This window comes from Colias philodice, chromosome 18, assembly GCF_061535455.1.
Source record: "Colias philodice isolate Cphi_HAF_F1 chromosome 18, ilColPhil1 Martin Lab GWU primary, whole genome shotgun sequence".
NCBI lineage: Eukaryota > Metazoa > Arthropoda > Insecta > Lepidoptera > Pieridae > Colias > Colias philodice.
The window spans coordinates 3714259-3736500 of NC_143103.1; the positions used below are offsets into that span (position 1 = coordinate 3714259).

At 35.4% G+C, this 22242-nt stretch overlaps 1 protein-coding gene and 1 long non-coding RNA gene across 4 annotated transcripts in view; both read right to left on the reverse strand.

The window, feature by feature from the left end:
• Positions 1-22242, reverse strand: part of LOC149480337 (uncharacterized) — an 80653-nt gene that overhangs the window by 10231 nt on the left and 48180 nt on the right. For all 3 annotated transcript variants that reach the window (XM_089706465.1, XM_089706466.1, XM_089706467.1), the window contains exon 7: positions 12958-13102. In XM_089706465.1, the coding sequence (XP_089562591.1) occupies positions 12958-13102 (145 nt within the window). The remainder of the gene's footprint in view (positions 1-12957; positions 13103-22242) is intronic.
• On the reverse strand, positions 18944-20081 carry LOC149480338 (uncharacterized). The gene is made up of 3 exons (XR_016317005.1): positions 19857-20081; positions 19669-19730; positions 18944-19594 (listed from the first exon to the last, which is right to left on the reverse strand). It is a non-coding gene; the product is annotated as an uncharacterized LOC149480338 (long non-coding RNA).

Genomic DNA, 22242 nt, shown 5'->3' on the forward strand with positions numbered 1-22242 from the left:
ACCAAAAGTAACAAAAAACAAAAACCTGTTAATACCCAATTTGGAAACGATGTGCCTAGCAACTGTAGTGACTTTTTATGCGCATATAATATAAATATTCAACGTAAGATCGTATATTTGAACTCGAACAAATAAGTACCTACTCAAATTTACTCAAAGTAGGTTAAACGTTTGCTCAAAAGAAAACGTATCAGAATATAATGATATTTACGAGTTCATGGGAATTGGTAATAGTGCACGATAATTTTAAATGTTTCGTTGCCCTGATTATCGGGGTAATAACGTTAGGACTTAGGAGCAAGCCGCATAGAACTAGAACGTTCGACCCATGATTTATATCGTACCTTAGTGTAAACCGTTCAATCCATCACAAACGACACACGATATGATCGACTGAAGCCGCGTTGTTCCACAATTTAGCCGCGTAACTCAACACCGTGCTCTAATGGACCCTGAGTACTTAGCGACTGCCGAGAAACCTAGAACTAATACGTTATGATTTATAACGCGCAGATAAAAAAACAATGAAGACTTCCAACTTGTTGAATTCACAAATAGAATCGCGGATTATCTAAACTAACTGAAATTGCCAAGATATATGTGAGATTTTAAAACTAGACTGGAGCATTAGCCCGTTCTTACTGTGGTCACTGTGATGAATAGCAATCCTTTAAAGAGTAAGAAGCATGCGCGTTTGATGATATCACAGGTCGAAATTTATGACGAAATAATCACGCAACAAAGGCAGTCGCAGAGAACTGGGATACTGAAATTATTACGTCAATATTGTGTGAAAATTATTCAACTTTTTTGGGACTACATATTATAAATTTTAATAGTTAAGCCTTCAGTTTTATTCTGAGACAGCATGCGTTAAGTTATTTAATCACCGGAACGAGTCTAATTAGTTATTGCTCAAGGTCGAGAGCATAAATTATCCAAGTGAAGTGACATAATGAGAGGATGAATAATACCATAATATACGTCTTATAGGGCCAGAACCTGTAAGTATTGCATAAAACGCCGCAGTGTTCGTGATTGCAAATCATTATACAATCAGCGACGGCATTCTTGGTCCAGTCGTTGACCCGTAGTTCCACCCCGTTTTTGATCCTCCTGCCGAGCCCGCAAGCTACGTGACTCTTACAACGTTTCACATCGGGTACCTACTGCGCTTTATACGTCATTACTAGCAATTCGAAGTTCAATATTTGATTTAATCACAGCACTGACAGTGTTACTAGATCCGGTTATGCTTCTAAAAGACTGGCCATTTTCCGATCGTTGTGTGATTCAGCTAGATAATGATAGAGAATTACTTTTTTGTTACTTAAACATAATTGATAATAGTTATTATAATTATTTGTTTGTATAAAAAAAGACTTCAAGAAAATTGAAAGTGTAAGCTGCTGTGTTACAAAATATGCTAATTTGTTACAATATTGGTCAAATTCAAAGTGAACTCCACTATGATACACATAAGTTACAATAATTATGATAATTATGACTTCACTTTTGTTCAGAATGATATCAGCAGTGACAAGACAGAATTTTGTCGAAAAATAACATGATAGCAACATTTGGTCACTACGCAAAGTATTGACAAAAACTCTTCCGCAATGTGTCACTGTTACTTCGATCGTCTTCGACTTCAAATTCGGATAACACGTGTTTTAAGGAAAATCACTAAACAGCGCAGACGACGCACTCGTTTAGTTTACGTGACCGGCCACACGAAAGTGTTATCGACTACCAAGAAAGGAGAACGGGTGCTTTAAGTATGCTAGTGACTGATGTAAAAAAAATATTGATCGCTCCGCCGGAACCAGCTCAGACAAGACTCGAATGTCAACCAAGACAATACAACGGTACTGTGTATGATAAATCATCACGGTGCATCGTGGAGACAGTGGTAAAAAATGAGAAAGGAAAAATCTATTGGATTCATACTGCTTATATAAAACATGGCGTTGAAGAAAGGCTGTTTGCTGAATGGCATAGTGCATACGACTGGTCTTATTTAGTAAAATATTTTCAGTTTCAGTTTGGATTAATGCGTGGGTTACATAATAGCCATGTTATGTTCGGCTCGGCTTGAAAACAAAATGTCGAGCTTGAATACTCGGTTTTCTAGGTCAAATGAAAGAAAAATTCTAAAAGGTGATAAACACCAAACAAATAGAAGTTTTAAGTATTTCAAATATAGCATCGTTCTATACACACGTAGGCACTAAGTTTCTCAGTAATGGTAGCTTACAACGTATTCTAAACCTAATATAGGTAGGTATGTAAGATAGGTAAGATAGGTGGGAACAACTAACTGGTTTCGTTTCGCATGAGCACATTTGCGATAGAGACAATGCAATGAAATATTTAAATTTCCAACAAAATTTATTCGGGGTCTTCATTTATAAACATAAGCAAAGGTATCTTGTGGATTTCATAATAGTTTGTAAATAGTTTTAGATTCACCGCTGTAGCCTCGGTGCTCGCCCAGGACAATAACCGGAATACACCCACGCCCCTCATTCAAGTTGAAACTGCAATGCTCCACTATGTAGGTAGTCGGTAGTGTTCAGTGTACAGGAGGTTAACGACCCCTGGGGGAGGCTGCACTTCACCCGTTTGCGAAAACCAACGACCGCTAAGCTTCTAGGTATCCTTTTGTACATACATTATGTAAGCTTTTTAATATCAACGGAGCAGAAACTAATTATTTTAAATATTATACGAGAATCTCTTGGCAGCGGAATTTTGTTTTCATTTTTTGCCTAACCTTTGTATAACATTTTTGTTTCTGTTGTTTCATTATAATGGTTGTTTGTTTTTTTTATCATCCTGTTTATATTTAACATGTTCTTCAAAATTTATTATTCTTTACATTTATTCCTCGAAAATCACCATGCTACACTTGTGAGAAACCAATCAGATTAACAAAGAAGTTATAGGATATCCACCTGATTTAATAAAACACCTAATATTCCAGTCGGTAGCGCTAATAAAATGTTTTACGATCCCAAGAATTACAAGTAGATAGCTAATATCCGAAGAATGAAAACAATAACGTTGTTTGTGTGCTGTCCTTAATGGGACCATCCGATCCTATACTATTATCACATTCGTTTCATAAAATAAATGCTATAAGCAAGGTTCGACGGCCTGAACAGTATGAAACTATAACTGCATATATTAGGAAATCATTATATCTTGAAATATAGCATAACGAGATCGTTGTAAGAAGAGCGGATTGAAATTTATTCGTTCGAACAATGAATACTGATTACCGTTCCGAGCTGTGGCCCGTATTGTTCCATTTACATCTAAATTGTTATAAATTTTGTCCTTCACGTCTATCATTGTCTATGTGAGAAGAAATCTGTGTGCGAAGAAATCTTACGACAAAATTCAGACATTACGTCTACGGTGGGATAGAAAGTAAATAGATTCAAACTGTACCGAGTTTCTAGTTCGATAGATACGGATCGGCAAAGACTAGAAGTCTAATTATAGTACAAGCGACAGTCGCCGGCCCTTCGCATGCATTCGCAGAGTCACGTGGACACATTCACATTGACCCACATATATGAAAATTAACATGTTGACCACACGATTCGTCCAGGTGCAATCGATTCTGCGATCGTATTTCATCAAGCCGGGTCAATTATATCAATATTGTTAACGGTGTAGAATAAGATAAAGGAGTAGTATAATAAAGCTAATTTCATGTAATAGTAAATAATTCTAGGTAGACGATGGGTAGATAAAGAAATGGAAAAGAATAAGACTATTATTATGTAATTAATAAGATTTTATAATAAAAGTCCAGAATCAAAAGCTGTTATAGGCAGTATGCTAATTCATAACGATTAATCCATCTAGCGAAAGCAGAATTAAATTTGAGAACTTTCAGCCGCCTCCAATTATATATAGACCGGGAGATACTGACACAAAATTTCGAGTCATTTGTAACAAGGATGGCGGTTCTACAGGGGTCTTAGTACGCAATGACAAAAAGAAAAATGATGGTGTGAACGCTGGTACCGGTGGCTTAGTCGCGTGGGCGTTTGTCGAACTCGTCGGAAAAATAGCGAAAGTCAAACGATTTGTAACACAAAAATTTTAGAATTTACCGATAGCCCATAAAAAAGTAGTAGGCGGTAGTGTCATGCCATACTTTTCCGGTGTGACTTACAGCCCGCCATACCGATGCGAATGTGTTGATTTAAATAAAACAATCATTCAACCATTTGTACCAGGCTAACTTTTGCACAGGTAACTATCGTCGTGCAGCCATTTACGAAAATCGCCATGCCATACTTTTCGGACGATTCCAAATGGTCGCCATACCGCCGAAAATCTGCAAAAAATTTTTATTTCGCCAAACTTTTTGTACCAGTATTGCTTTTGGATTTTTGGAGAGTATTTGATAAAATGTGACCATTATTATATTTGCCATACTTCTAGTAGGGGGAAAAAGTGCTGTCATACTTGAAAACTTAATTTATTATTCATTTATATAAGTGAAGATTTCCAACACATAGATCTTTGAAATTTTGTATTTATATTTGTTGATCCTCAAACTTACAGGAAAAATAAGTGCCATACTGTTACAAATCGTTTGACTTTCGCTATTTTCCGACGAGTTCGACTAACGCCCACGCGACTAAGCCGCCGGTACCAGCGTTCACGCCATCGTTTTTCTTTTTGTCATTGCGTACTAAGACCCCTGTAGAACCGCCATCCTGTTATTTATTTATTTATTTATTTAACACTTTATTGTGCAATAAACCAGATACATAAAATAACAGTTTACAATAAACAAAAGCACAAAGGGCGGCCTTATCACTATGCAGTGATTTCTGCCAGGCAACCACGGGGAGAAGGCAAAGAAGCGAGATAATAAATTGAGAAACAGAAGAAAAAAAAAAAAAAAAAAAATTATTGGATTGAGTAGAAGTAATTATATAATACAATAAAATGCATATATTATGTACAAGATACACACAACATACTATACATTATAATAAACTAATTATATTAATACAACTAAAGACACACATACATACATATTATATAATATACTATATACAAATACATACAAAATAGTAGTAACTATATAATTAAAAATATATATAAATATACTAATACTAGGTACATAAATATAATATACTAATCCGACTTAAAAGCAGTTGAGAGATAATGGTTACGAACTTGATATTTAAAAGAGGATAGGGAAGGAGCAAGTCTAATTTTTAAAGGTAAAGAGTTCCATAACTTGACAGCAGAGACAGCGAACGAACCCGCGTAGAAATGAGTGCGTTGAGAGGGGATAGACAGAATACGTCTATCCACTGATCGAAGAGAGTAGTTTTCACAGTGTTGAAAAATGAAGTAGTTTTTAAGGTAGGAAGGAGAGGAGGGATCAAAGAGGATACGGTAGAGTAATTGAAGGCAGTGGAGGTTACGTCGGAGGCGAATAGGGAGCCACTTGAGCCGTTTGCGGTAGTCAGAGACGTGGTCGAATTTTCGAAGGCCAAATACAAAGCGAATTAAAAGATTTTGTAGACGCTCAAGTTTCTCCATATTCTCAACCGTAAGGACAGGAGAACACACATCCGCATAGTCGAGGATAGGGAAAAGAAGGGATTTAGCTAACATAATTTTAGTTGGGACAGGCAAAAAGTTACGTAGTCGCCGGAGAGTGCCAGAAGCCGCATACACCTTTCGACTGATATCTTGCAGGTGCTGAGACCATGATAGCGTTTGGTCGAGTGAAATACCTAAATTTTTAACCACCTTACAATACGGAATTGTGACGCCACCAAGACAGACACTGGGCAGCGCACCCCAGTCAATTTCAGAGACGAGATAAGGACTACCAATTATAATCGCATGACTCTTTGCGGGATTGATTTTAAGCCCAAATTCGTCACTCCAATTGACTAAGGTTGCTAGTTCGACATTGATATGGTGGATAGCACTGGGTAAGTTATTGAGTGATGCCTGGGTGTAGATCTGTAAGTCGTCCGCATACATATGGTAGAGAGAAGTGAGGCGCGAGGTTAGGGAATTAATGAAGATAGAAAACAGAAGAGGTGACAACACGCCACCCTGCGGCACACCGGCGGTGACAGCAGCCCAAGATGATTGGGTGTCACCCATTAGGACACGCTGCCGCCGCCCGCGCAGGTAATTACGAAACCAATCAATCACCGGAATTGGGATGTTAATCAAACGCAACAAACTCAACAGTATGTCAAAGTCGACGGTGTTAAAAGCATTGCTGAAATCGAGAAGAGTAAGAACTGTGAGTTGCTTATTATCCATCCCCGCACGGATGTCGTCTGTTACCTTCACTAGAGCAGTAGCTGTGCTGTGGCCAGAGCGGAACCCGGACTGAAAAGGACTCAGGATATTGTTCGAGTTAATGAAAGCGGTTAATTGTTGATGGATTAGGCGTTCAAGGACTTTGGAAAGGAAGGGTAAAATAGAAATAGGACGGTAATCGGATAACAATTTAGGACTGGATTTTTTGGGTAGAGGAATAATATGGGCATCTTTCCAACAGTCCGGAAAGGTCCCGGACGAAAGTGAGAAATTGAGGATATGGGTAATGGTAGGGATAACTATGTCAAGGATGGGGATGATCATTCTACGACTCACTAGGTCACAGCCGGCAGCGTTAGAGACGATGGATAATATGCTTTTCTTAACATCACAATCGGTGAGTTGACTAAAACAGAACGGGGGATATTCTGGAGTTGGAAGAGAAGAAAGGTTATCTAAAGTTATTTGTTTTAAAGTATTGTTGATATTAATTGGAGATGAAAAATGTTGATTTAAACTATCTATATTGACATTAGAGGAGGATAAGCAGTGGGAATTTTTACCAACTCCTAGACTTTTTAAGAAGTTCCAAATTTTGACGCTGTCGCCGTTCTCGACAGATGTATGGAAATGGCGTCGTTGTGCGTCTCTACACAGTACGTTGCAGCGATTACGAATTGCTTTGTATTTTTCCCGGGCATCGTCAGTTTTTGCGGATTTTAATTTGGCTTTAGCTCTATTTTTCTTGTTTAAAAGAGATTTAAGGTCGGGGGAGAGCCAAGGAGCAGGAGTATGTTTCCTCTTTACAGGTCGAGAGGGCGCGTGTTTGTCGTATAAGCCGATAACAAGATTATTGAATAAGTTAATCTTCCCATCAATGGATACGGCATCAACGACACTCTGCCAGTCACACAGCTTAGCATCTACGGAAAGCTGACTTAGATCTATCCCAACAAAATTACGTAGCATGACAGTGGAGGGTTTAAATTTGGGAGGACGAAGGTTGTAGGACAGGTAAATGAGATCGTGGAAGGAAAATGCGTCGGCAGGGCATTGACCGTGTTTAGCTACGAGACTAGGAGAAGAAACAATCATTAAATCAAGGAGGGAGGGATTACAGCCGGGAAAGAAATGGGTAGGATTGAGTGGAAGTACCTGGAGATTATGGGAGTTTAGGAGGGAGAGTAACTTCTTACTACGGCAGTCGCCTTTTAATAGACATGTGTTGAAGTCACCCATAAGGATTGAATGGTCATATTGGGGAGAATAGAGGTCAAGGAGGTCTTCAAAGTTGGAGAAATAATCGATGGAGAGGGAAGGACTATAAAAAATGCCAACAAGAATTTTGGACTTAGACAGATGGACTTCAAGAAGGATATTTTCAGTGGAATTAGGGGGAGGGGGTTGAGGAGAGGAAAAAAGTAATTTATAGGAAATATGGGAACGGATATAGATGGCAACTCCACCTCCACCTCTCCCTGTGCGGTCGTTGCGGACAAGGTTAAAGCCGGGAAGGGTATATGCGGATGATGGGAGATTAGGCTTAAGCCAGGATTCGGAAATGAGGATCGCGTGTATGTTCGTGGAAAGGAAAGAAGTGAGTAAGTCAGGAAAATGGGCGGGAATGCTTTGAGCGTTAATATGAACTAAATTAAAGTTTCTCGGAACATCTAGGAAAATGGAAGAAAGAGTAATATCAAGAGGTGGCTGAGATACACTACGAAAACTATCATCACTGCTGCCAAGGGAATCAGAAAAAGGAGAATCTAAACAATCAATAAATTCGGAACTATCATCAAAAGACATAATAATATAAACATAAATAGATAATGTAATATATAAAATATGATGAAATTATTAACCGTACAACAAGTACGTGAATAATAAATACGAGTAAGATAAGAAAAATAAAAATAAAAATATAAAATAAGTAAATCGCTTCAATACCCCAAACCCACCGGAAAAACAAAATTTACAAATTAAAATTAAAGAAACAAAAACATACATATTTATCTTAAAAAAAAAAAATAAAAATAATAATATAATAAAGAACCGATAAACTCGTCGTGAAAGTATGCACTGTGCCTTATCCACATGACTAAATCCGAGTGACACTGACAACAGTATGAGTTGACACTTGACATTTGACAACCAAAAAAGAAACGAAAATTATAAAATTCTAATGAGGTAAACAATAATAGAAACTACCGTGTTTAAAACATGTTAAATATTAAAATAGGTAAAAGCAATATGTATACAATATAGTTACTAACAAGAATCGAACTATACATAACAACAGGCACAAAATCAAAGGACAAAAGAAAAACGAACGTACGAAGTAACAATAATTAACACGAATAGAAGCATACATTATTTAAAGTTATTTGTAAATAATAGGAAAAATAGAGAAAAGAAAGAAATAGTCGAAATAAAATCACTTATTTAGCTCTATTGAGTCTCCTGTTACGCGCTGCACCTTTAACATCCATAGAAGATGAAGAATCAGTCTTTGGTCCACTGACACAAGGCTTAGTACCAGTATCATTCGCAAGGGCCTTCAAATCAGCTGTATTTTCAATACGGTGACGTGCTCCATCGGACGTAATCACATAAATGCGACCATCTCGAGTCCAACTTTTTGCGACACCAAACCGCTCTCTAGTGGCCATGAAGAGTTACAAATGACTCGAAATTTTGTGTCAGTATCTCCCGGTCTAATACTTCATCAACTGACAGGCCCATCGCGATATAATGAAGTTGTATAATTAAAGCGATAATCTGGAGTCTCACCAGCATTTCAACAACCAAATAATAAAGTTTGTTGTTTGCGTAACGAATTTTATTATATTAGAAAACAATAAACAAACGATTAGCTTCAAAAACAATAAATCACAATGCGTTTTTGCTTGTTATATAGGTTCGTACGTATTACGAAATTTGAAACATCACGCCAAATAATAAATGTCTTACTGCCTACTTAAGTGATGTTGATTATTATAATTTCAATTAACCACGACAGGAAGGACAGACCTAGCAACCGTTTCACCCTTGATAACCCTCCCTGCATCTGACGATAATAATATGTGCATTCATTTGCTCATTTACAATATTATCTAAAGTCAACACAGATAAGATAAATTTTCCGTTTACCCAATCACAAACAGATTGGTTACGTTACATAAACAATGTAACTTTAGCACTCTACGCTGGATTTAGTCACAGGAATTTTAGAATGTGGTTAATAGAGGGTAAACGAACCATATACAATATTAAATTGGTTTAACAGGAAAATACAAAATATAAGGATACTTCAATAATACTTATAACTTCTGTGTATAGTTAGTATTGAACGTAATCGTTTGAGAGTAAAGAAAAACAAATACGACTCGAGAGAACGCGGAACCTTTGGCATAAGAAATGGCCCTAACGCGCCAAAAGTTCGTGGCAAATCTCAAGGCATTGTTAGCATCAGGTAAGGGGCTGTCCATTAATCACGTGAGGCTCGAAAGGGGGGGGAGGGGTCCATCAAAAAATCACGAAATATCACCAGGGGGAGGGGGGGTAAAGTAATATATCACGTGTATTTATTTTTAGTCAAACGCGTACAGCTTTTTCGCATATCTTTCATTATTTTTATGTCATTCAAAAACAAACTGCAATCTTTCTGTCTATCTGAACGTTTATGTAGTAGTCTTTAATTTTCTATAATAAAATTAGATGATACTTATACCAGTATTTTTTTTATAAATTAAAAATTTTATTCTTTGGTACGAAAAAATACACGTGATATAGGGGGGAGGGGGAGGGGTAGTCTTAAACCTCACCACGTATCACCAAGGGGGAGGGGGTGTCAAAAAATGCCAAAAAAAACATCACGTGATTAATGGATGGCCCCTAAGATGTTACAAAACTCACGACGTCAATTATTCGACACGAGGCGAGTTCGTATTTAAATTTTATATTTTGAAGCAGTTCCTGACACTTTTCATAAATTCGAGTTCAGGGAAATATTGTTCGCGTGAGCAAACAACCTGCCAACAACTAAAACGTCGCATTGCATTTACGATGCAATGACACTTGTATTTAGAAGTAGGCTAATGAATGTATTATTAATTTAATTGGTATAACTACTTTTTACTATTATCTACGTACGACGACAATTACGTAATATGTATAGTAATTATAATTAATGCTACATTCTACATTGCCCTGAAATATTCCTTTCTTGCGTGCGTTATAAATTATAGTACGATGAGCAATCTAATTTTAATTATGTACAAAAAGTTACCTACTCGCGCAATTCTCTTTGGAACTGCTATTATTATTAGCTTTACGTAATTCTTAAACAAAAAGAGATGAAATTGTGAACTAGATAAATCTGGTTCAACCTGTACAAACTATAAATAACGTGGGTGACTCGGCCTTGAACCTTGTTTCTACTCCGGCCAAACTGTATGGGCGGAATAGGAAACAACAAAGTGAGAGATTTACGCTTGTTATGAAAGTCAATGTTATGTCAGTTTTATTAGCTCCTCAACTTACTACCAGAACAAAAAATATAGCAGTATTTTGGTAGATTTTCTTATTAGTGCTAATGACTTTACTTTGACGTTAATTTCCATAAGCTGTACTTTCTTGAAAATTATAAAAATGTATCTTTATGAGCATGACTAGCAAAAGGGCAGTACATTTTCCATTACAGATTTTGTGTGCAGTATAATTTTATTCGTGACCTCTATGTTAGCTGGGAACGTTTTAGTCGCGATGAACAAAAAGCCAAGGGCTGACTATGGGCCATAAACGCGATACGACTCAGAAAGCACTTACACCGGCACTGATAAAGAATTTCGGGAGCGAATATTGCAGAGACCTACCATAGTTGCTACGTTCTTTATTTCTTTACGACTCGCGTGAAATGAGATTGTAATGTTTCACCGTGTTTTGGTAAGAATTATGAAAAAAAAAACTTGTGATTGAGCAATGTTAATAAAACTGTCGATAAGCACTTGGAGATATTTATATTGTACAAAAAGCTAAAACCTAATAATCCTACCTATCCTTTTTACAGAGGTTAATTAAAGGTATGAAACAAACTATTTCCTTAACACGATTAAAGTATGGAAAAAATATAAGGCAATATGCGTGTAACCACGATAATATATTCTTATTTGTCGTCTTAACAGGACTACAGGGAAAATTGTAACCGTGTAATAGCATCGTAAAAATATGATATAATGCCAACGCCTTTTTTAACAGAACATAAAACTCGCAATTTTCTTCGACTTAAATATCAAATCTCATTTGGTAAAATTACTTAACGTTTATAGAATGCGTCTTCAAGTATTTAAAATTTTATCAGATCGTGGATAGACATAAATTATAATTATAACCATCAGGAAATTATAATGAAAACAACGTATTTATTTACTCGACATTGAAGACATAACAAACCTATTTTGGATGGAGTGTTATATCGATTTCCAATGTGTTTATAAATATGTTGACACTGTTGCTTGCAACATTAATAAAATACATTTAACAATAAGTGCAATCTTGTGCAAATAAATTGTTTTCTTTAACTCAGAGCGTTAAAGTGTGCCAAAAATGTGAGCTTCAGATAATCTATCCCAAGCGCTACTAACGCATAAAATTCTTAATAATAGATGTAGTCAGATTTATGAAAATAAAACGAAAACAGTGCTAGATACCATACGTTCACATAGATCTTCACAACCAAAATCTGCGAGTAATAAATTGTAATGCAATAACGTTGTGTTCGAACGATAACTAAGAATAAGAGGAAAATTATAGGAGTAAAGTAAAACAAACGGCGCTTCAAATCACAGCAGGCTGTTGGGCAAATTGTTACATAAGCCGCCGCAGCCCGCGATCAAAGGATTACGAACTGGCTCCCTTTATCGGCCGACCTTATTTGAGAGCCTAAGAGTTTGCGTTTTTACGAGATCACCAGTCCAAGGGATATCAATTGTCAAGGGAAATGTTTTTTGGTGAGTCCAATTTACTGTGGTTTTATGTTACATGATTCTTTTTTAATATAACGTTACTGTTAACCTTACCCTTAGAAATGACAGAAATTTTAGATTTCATAACCGTATAGCGTATAATTAAATATTAATTATTATATTACCAACATCAACATGAGGCGATTAATCAATTTTAAGTTAGATTTATGATGATCATGTTCGCAGAACCACTCGTTTTGATTATAACAAGTCGCTGAAGCGCCTACAAAATTTTACGATCCCTCCATCTCTTTTCCAAGTAATATTTCACATTCCGACGCTCGCTGATTGGCAGTCATGTAATAAACTTAATGAAAGAGCTCCTAATAAAGCAACGGGGACTGTACGATCAAGATAAGGAATACGTTCATTAAATATTGTTTATAGGTAACATAATTAAAAGCCGTGAGGTAACCGATAGACCATGTATGTGACATTAAAAAAATAATTAAAATGGCACTTACCTTGATATCTGAAACGGAAATTATTGTTTAGCCGGGATTTATAAAATTTACCGGACAAAAACTGCGTTGACGTTTAAATGTGGTCAAAATGTACGTCACTTAATCATGGTTTCTTGTTATTTTCCGTCTAAAACTACACCTACCTTATGACGTAGTTGACGCAGACCACGCTGACAGGCTTCTGTTGTTTGTCGGTGATGACCGTAGCCTGGGTCTGAACCCAAGCGTAGCCGCCAGTTTTGGCGAGGAAGCGGTACTGCCGGGTTTCGCATTGTCCCTTCGAGAACACTGCAACAAACAAACAAAAAATCAGTTATTCAAATAGTCACTTCTACCTTAAGAAAACGCAAATGATTGTAGAGATTAAAATCAAATGATAACCACGTTTAGACAAATTAGATCCGTAGTAAATGATCTGTCGCACTTTATCTGAAATTAATCAAGGGGACCTCGATATAAGAAAAATGGTCCTCGTTCGGACAATTAGAAAGGGACAGGCTCGTAATAGCAGAGGCTATAGTTAAGTTTATTACTTCCAATGTAAGCCGTAAAATCGGATTATAAATGGGTTCTGATACCACTATTAATAACAGGATTCCGAAATATTAATGGTGTAAGGATTAACAGCAGGATGCCGTATCGAAATAGGACAAAAACGCTATAAAAATGACTGGGAGTGAGGGTTTACTAGTTGATTGTAAAACTTGTAAAGCATGTGAAACAACGTATAAAACTAAATACAGATATATCTTGTATATACATTAATGGCGATTTAGAATTTAATAATCATAGTCTTTGATAACAAATTCAAATTAACACTCCAAAACAAGAATATCTAAAACCGCTTTTTATTGGAGCATTCCCGATAACACAAAGCAACAATTTTACTGTTCTCGATACACATTCAATGTTCAGACTTTAGTTCGGTTGCGTGTCTCATGTTATTACCGCAGACGGCAGAACTGGGCTTGCTAGAAGCAATCGAATTAACTTAAGTGAACATTGCTTTCCTTCTAATCGGGGAGCAATAGCGCCTTATTGCTAGGCTAAGGTCTCTGTCAACTTACTGTGACTAGAGGAGAGTGCTTTTGCTAATATTTTTGAGCTATTCTTAAGGGTTATTGAATTTCGTATATATGAAGAATTAATATACTTAAGTCAATCAAGAAGAAGTCATATTATTAGAGCATTTCCTCTGACTAAACATTTCTGCTAATGCTGCTAAGTCTCGGCATTTCAAATAAAATGTACCTATTCTATTGTAATTTTCATGGATTATGCATATATGCATAATCCATGAAAATTATATAAGAAGAATATAATAAAAAAATATAATAAATTATATCTAATAAATTATATATTATATAAGACCTAAAATAGGTATTTCAAAGTAGAATTATTTATCACAACATGGCTCTGTATTTAATCTGATTGAACAAGAAATTAATATAAACAAATTCCGATTTAATTACAAAAGCTGTTGTTTTGACTCCGAGGGGTTATCATGACATTTCAATTGAAGACCAAAATAAAATAACAGCCAAGTAACAAACATGAGGTCCAGATAAACATTTTGACGAAAATAAAAATATCGACAACATTTCATACGATAATTCAGTACTTAAACGAAAACAGAAACGTTTCCATTGCATAATTGAAACTACATAATATCAACACTTGTAAAGGAACTCATCAAAATATAATTCGGAAGATAAAAATAATGCTCAAGCGACATTCTTATCATAATTCACGATATGATTATGTCACTACAGATAACATAGAATGCACGAGTGGTTCATTGAACTGCCGCCAGTCAATTCGACATTGATAATTTGAGTCTTGAATTGTTATGGACAAGCAGACTTTATGTTTTACTAGCTGCTCGCCCTGACTCCGCCCGGGATGATTTATTTTTGGTAGTTTTGCAAGACTTAGGACAAGTTATTATCTTTCCAAGCAGAGATCCTATCTAGAGTGATAAGTGGTGCAGATAACATGATTTTCTTTTTCATAAAATATTTAGGTAGTCTTAAACATTCCAATAATATTATCCTTGAGTTTCGTTCAAAACTTTGAAACCCGGTATCGCGTAAAACAGACTCCCATCTTCATTCCAAATAAGATATTTTGTGAAAGTGGTAGCAACTTGAAAAGGCATATACATATCTAGGAATCGTTTGGCGCATTTTATTACCAGCAGTGAGGTCAATCATTAAAGGAAAATGTTTTAATAATATGTGGAATGTTCGCGATGCCGAATGTTTACGATACAACAGGAACTTGGGAGGCATAAAAACAAAAATTGGGTTAAAACTCTTGGAAATAGCCGCTGCAGTATTTTTAAACGGAATTGCAAATAAACCTGCATTACAACGACAGGCGAAATGGCAATCACATTTGAGGTGTAATTATTCTTGCAAAAATAACACGTTTCCATATTTCTTTCCGGGGTAAGTGTAAGGGAGTTTCATAACAAGTTCATAACTTATGAATATTTAAAATTACTGAACAATTCAATGAATCATCTAGCTAAAATGCAAATAAGCGTGTGATTTGAAAAATTTATTCAATATTATCATATCTTTAAGTTTTAACGCCTATGAATGTATTGGCTTGCATCCAGTATCATGGATAATGTAGGGTTTCAGCTAAACGGTCCACGAGATGCGTTGGCGGAAATAACTGCCTTGATATAAATTTAAACTGCTTTAAATATATCATCACAACCTTTACAAGGCACAAGTAATTATGACTTATATAATGCCATTTCATTTTATTATGGAGAATTTCTATAATATTTTTCTAAAATGATGAAATACTCGAACAACTTCATAACGAAACAATCTTTAATTCCTTATAATATACTAATCAATTAAACTGTTAAAATACTATATAACATTTCGTTTCTACAACTTACTGATGCGAAATAAAGCTACCCTTTTGTTTAATTGATGTCCCGCTAATAGTCCGAATTTTAGGATTGGAGAAGACGCAATGAATCAAGCTGACGACGGACGACATAACATTAAAACATCCACCGAATTGCTTTACAAATTAATTACTTTATTTATTTCGTTAGCTTACAAATGAACCGAAGTTTCAGTATCGTTCGTAATTTTTATTAGATCATGATGTAGCTAAGTTTAGCATTTACGACTCAAATAAAATGACATCAATAGGAACAGCAACAGTAAGATAAAGTTAGTAATCGGGTTTCCTGCGTCGATCTAGAACCTAGAGAAGATATTTCTCAATCTTTCTCTTCCTGTCTTTTACCCCAACAGCACTCGCTAATTCTAATGGTTAACTCGTTTACCATTCCAAGGGGCGTCTGCTCATTCGCCTTCCGGAGACATAAAAAATCCGAGTTTTATTAGCCGCCCGCGACGACACAATAATTTCGAGTGCTCGTAAAATTTACCGCTTGTTATTCTCCTCTGAAATGAGGCTTCATATCTTTAGAATGGGGGCCGCATATTCCTCTTTAATGTTTGTGACAAAAACTTTGTAATAGTTATGGTCCTAAATATTTCATAACGTGTGTTGTTGTGATTAGTTTGGCAGTTGTTGAACGTTTTAGTATGGAAACTGGCAATTCGAAACATAATTTAGTATCATATATTCAGTGTATAAATTACACACGGTACATGAATGTTTTGCACAGAATGAAGTCTGTAGTGAGTTATCATTATAATGTGAAACCTAGTAGACCATGACACAGACACTCCTACGATAGTGTGGATAGATATATCAAAGTCAGCAGTCAACATAAATGAATATAAAGAAAAGAAATTAACCGACATACAGCATAATATTTAATTATAAACTGACATCGTGCATCTTTTTGATCTATATTTTAAACTGGATTACTAATTTTGTTGTGACCTTTTGTTTGGAAAATTTAACGCATATCAATGTGAATATTTAAATTACTTTCAATTGGATTAAAAGCGCTGCTTTATTTTTAAAATCGGTTGAAAAACGACGTACTCATTCCGAGACGAATTGAAGTCAGTACTAAGACATTATTTTATTTTAACTAAAGCAATACGATGCTTCTGCGAACGTTTTACGTCGTCGAGTGTCGAAATTACAATTCAAGGGACGAACCGTTTGAATGAAAGCCTTCCGGGGGTTTGTCATAAAGCCAGATAGCTTGAGATAAAACAACTCCGCTTTGTGAAGCTTAAGGCAGTTTTAGTTCATTATTCTATATATACAATATTACAATTAATTGTTCATAAACATAAAACACGCTATAAACTAATAAATTTACGATCGCATAGTTTTAGCCACACGACATTTTACACGGCTTTTAATATTAAAACAGTGATTTATAGTACCTACGTATCTAGATATAGTTTGTGTAGTCATGCAGACCTGTGCTCAGCATATTTCGTGCAGTAATTTCGAAATTTTATATTATAGCATTTCAAAAATATACTTAACTGAATAATCTTCTTATATATAAAAATGAATCGCAAAATGTGTTGGTAAGCGCATAACTCGACAACGGCTGAACCGATTTCGATAATTCTTTTTTTATTATATTCCTTGAAGTACGAGGATGGTTCTTATGTAGAGAAAACGTAAATATTATGTACCACGGGCGAAGCCGGGGCGGACCGCTAGTAATTTATAAATTTGGATTCAAATATAACTGCGAAATGTATATTTTTCTAGAAATTTACTTATATCATATATGAGGTTAATTTAGGATAATGTGTTTATCTGCGTCGCCAAACACGAAAGTTTGCTAGTCACCCCAAAAACCCACGTAAACATCCAATTTCCTATTAAAAAGGACCCCGAGTCGATTTGAATAAACCTATTGAATGTGGAATGTGGATAATGCCAGCTCCATAACACCGGACACGTATTCTATTCAAATGTAATTCGTTCAAATATCACAAAGAAAAAATATTGACCGACGCACTAGGGTCTAGGACGGACGGGGTGACATTGATTGTTCGCTCTGTTTATTTTCTCCGCGTAATTTATACTAACATTATAAAGCTGAAGAGTTTACTTGTTTGTTTGACTGCGCTAATCTCAGGAACTACTGGTCCGATTTGAAAAATTCTTTCGGTGTTAGATAGCCCATCATCATCGAGGAAGGCTATAATAGGCTATAGGTATATATCACGCTAAGACCAACTGGAGCGGAGCCACGCGAAAAAATGGCAAAAATATAACATCTAAATTCTAAACCTAACAAAATTCATTTACATAGAGACAGCTTTAGCTTTCTGGCTTAACGTGAAGAGGGTAAGTAAATAAAATCTCCTGGATAAACTTGTGTTCAGGTTCGTTGAACCCGCACAATGTGTATTCATGTTAAGACGATACACAAAAAAAAATCCACTGCTTGGCGGGCGGAGTCTAATAGCTCGCTATCGCGAACGCGGGTGTGCGCGAAGTCATTCTTGCATACTCGCCGCGCTGCCGCTGGCCGACTCGGGACAAACATGTATGGAGTCGTCATACAGTTATAATATTCTTATACATATATTTAATTGTTGATTTATTGGTTTTATTTTCTTGCTTATAAATCTTCTTTTTAACAACTACTTAGACATTATTAATAATTATTATTATTTCGTAATGTTTACTTTATTACAAAATAATACCTACAGGTTATAAATAATCTTTAAAATAACAAAAAATATTGTTACTCTGAAAAAATGAAATGGTACTCAATAACGCGGACTACTGAATGGATTTAGATAGAATTTGATGCTGACGTAGATATTACGTCATGCCCAGAAATGAAAGGTAATATTTCTGAAAGAAGTTATAAACCCTAATTCTTCTCAGTCAAAGTCAAGAGTGGAAGATATCACTAATACAGTAAAACTGATGCGAAACTTTGGATGTTAATTTGTATATTTTTTTGTTAGTTGTTACTTAATCACGTCAAGACTACATTACCAATTTTGATAAAATATAGCTAATTGCCTGGATTTACACATAGGATACTTTTTATCCGAACTGAACACTTCTGTGGGATAAGACAGGATTCACGATATAATCTAATTGCAAAGGGCAAAGCCGCGGTCGGAATGATATTTTTTTAAATAAAAAAATTGTTTAAAAAAAACACAAAATATTGACGCATGTATTTATTTTTTGCACTCTATTATAATTGTAATTATTCATCACAAATAATCAAAATAAAATAGCCAGAACATAGTTAGGCCCTGGTAGGGTAGGTAGGCAGGTACAGCAATGTGAGACGAACACTGGCTTATTTATACCAATAATAATGTATTATAAACATTAAATTAAGTTTACTTTCTAACAACAAAAATACATAATATTAGCTAATGTGAAAGCGAATCAACCAATCATCCCACAAAAATGAAATGTGCACACAAATATTCATCCAAATCGGTTCATGTCATTAGGAGGAGTGACTGCAGCGCCATCTTCCGGGCCCAATTGTGTTTCCAGATCACCCAGGAACTCAATTTAATATACTTACACAAAATTTTTCGAAATGAAAACTCACATTACTATGTAAATATGAATATAAACCTGTTTTATTACTAAGCAATTTCCCGCACAGGTGTAGTAAGTATAAATGAAATAAATATCAACATCAAATTCTTTATACAACATACTTATCTACCACCTTCTAAGAAATGTAATTCTTGAAATTATTTCGTATTTTTTTTAAATATAATACTACTCCAATGAGCTCCTGTTCCATATTATGTCCGCCATACTTCCACTAAGTTCACCATGATTTTTTATTTCTTTGCACTTTGTTGCTTTTTGCTAAAAATGGAATCATGCGATAAAACCAGTAGAGCTTTGATAACATACATTTTTGACTGAATAAAGGTACTTACGAAGGAGTGGATTCACATTGTGAACAATCAGTGGGTTTATTTTCCTTCTGGATTCCGGATTTCTGAACAGATTATTTATGCTATAAATGAAAAAATCATACACATTCGTTATGTACTTAAAACAGGGGTACATATCAAACATCGTCTATAATACAATTATCATCAAATTTAAAATAAAACCAACTTACTTCATTAATTTGTTCCAATTGTAAGCATTCTTTTTCCTCCAACCTTTATGTTTCTTCTTCTTATTTTCTTTATTGTCCCCATTTGTCTCATTTTGTCTTATCGTGTTGTCACCCTTTTTTACGATTGCGCGAGCGACACAAGTTCCCCGTGTGACGGCCGTAGCGGGAATGACTCGTGCAGCGATCGGGGTAGGAAGGTACAGGGCGGCTCTCGCTATATTGGCTGGTCGCGCGCTAATTTCAAGTATTTCTTGTTTATTTCAAAACCATCGCATATTTCAAAATTCTCACACGGTAGACGTATAGGTTGTATATTTTATAGTTAATATCCAAAAAGTCGTAACTTTACGTTTGTTATTTTGAAGATGCCAGAGATTAAAAAAAAATAACAATGATAACTTTGTATTTTTTTTCTATCGAGAAAATATCATGGAATCATGTTTCTAAAACGGTAGACGTATTGTGTTACTATTGAACTTTCTTGTCAAGAATTTTCATCACGACAAATTTTAATAATATAAAAATTACGAAGGTTTGAAAAGGGCCGTAAATGTTAGAAAAATTAATTCATCACCTTAAATTCATCTGTAATACGAGCCGAGCGGTCGGGCGTTTCCAAAATAGCAAAACCGATATGACTTATATTTCAGTTTCTACTGCGTATTTACATAATCGTAAAATATTCTATAGCCCTGATGTCCGTCAATATCACTCGCATCTGGGGTTGCTACCCGTACTATAAACCGTATATACCCGTATCATAAAGTAAATACAGTGCTAAATATAACTTATCTTGTTTAAGTCTAATATTTATAACGATATTATTCAAATGGAAAATACGTTTATGTACGTATAATTTTTTTTTTCTTAGAATTTTTCCAACAGTATGTTTTTTGCCATGTTTTAAAAAATATAATATTTCATCTTTATAGAAAACTAGCGACCCGCCCCGGCTTCGCACGGGTGCAATGCTGATACTAAATACACTACAGAAAAATTGTGAACGTTGTATAGGTATAAAAATATAGCGGCCCGCTCCGGCCTCCGGCATCGCACGGGTATAAAATACATAGCCGGGCGGCCGCAAACGCTACGTAATAGCGTTTGCGGCCGCCCGGCTATGTATTTTATACCCGTGCGATGCATAAACTGCAATTTTTAAATCTGTAATATCTTCGAAAATATTCACTTAAATCATACGGTGTAAAGGGCCATATAGATCTATATTAAATGAACAATGTATCCATGGTATTTAATTGGTTAAGGATTAATGCTGTATTGGTTAAAATCGCTTCGAAAATTAGCCATTATTTGTCGTAAAAAGTAAATGACAAAAAAAAGTTATTGTGGGTTATCCATAAGAGATAGACATATACCATCGCGGACTTTTCTGTAGACCTTTTCAATGTGTATAATACTTAGTACATTATTTTGATAAAACTCGTAGGGTTCAGCCTGCGTTTGCAATGTAAGCGGAATAAATGTAATTTTTTACGACATCACATTAGAAACCTCAAAAATAACAGTACTTCTCCACTACTTAATGGATCTTATTATACATATAAACCTTCCTCTTGAATCACTCTATCTATTAAAAAAAACCGCATCAAAATCCGTTGCGTAGTTTCAAAGATTTAAGCGTACAAAGGGACATAGGGACATAGGGACATAGGGACAGGGAAAGCGACTTTGTTTTATACTATTAGGCCAGTAGAAATCGACACTAAAAAACCCTAAATTCGCAAAGCACGATGTAGATTTGAATTTTTGGTATGTTGTTTGGATCAGTTAGGGTGATGTAAATCCCAATTTGCAACTTCGAAAAAGTTGTGCTCGCTGCGCACCACGTGATAAACTGCGAAAATTTTGGACTTTTTTCACTTTTTGCTCTAAAAGTCATAAACTATGCGTTTCCGACAAGTATGATTCAGTACATAAATTAAGGTTATTAAATTTGCAACAATTTAAGCCTAACCGCAGCTCTCTAAACCTTATAACGACTAAACTGTGGCCATTCGAAGATGGTTCATTTTTCCCGAAATATTGAAATTTTTAGTTTTGCTCCCGTTTGAAGCAAAATATTGGCAAAAACCGCTCGTTCTATGAGAAGTTCGTATAATAAAGTTGTAGTGCATTTAATTTTCTTTCATAAGAGCATAGAACAAAGTCTGTGAGACAAATAGTTCACTCGCAATATCTGAAAAACAAAAAGAAGGTAGAAATATATTTTTAAAGAATTGAAACTGAGGGCATATAAAATCATAAAAAGGATAATACTTTTTCATTTGCAGGATAGGTAATTAACAAAATTACAAAGATAATTAAATTTGCAACAATTTAAGCCTAACCGCAGCTCTCTAAACCTTATAACAACTAAGCTGTGGCC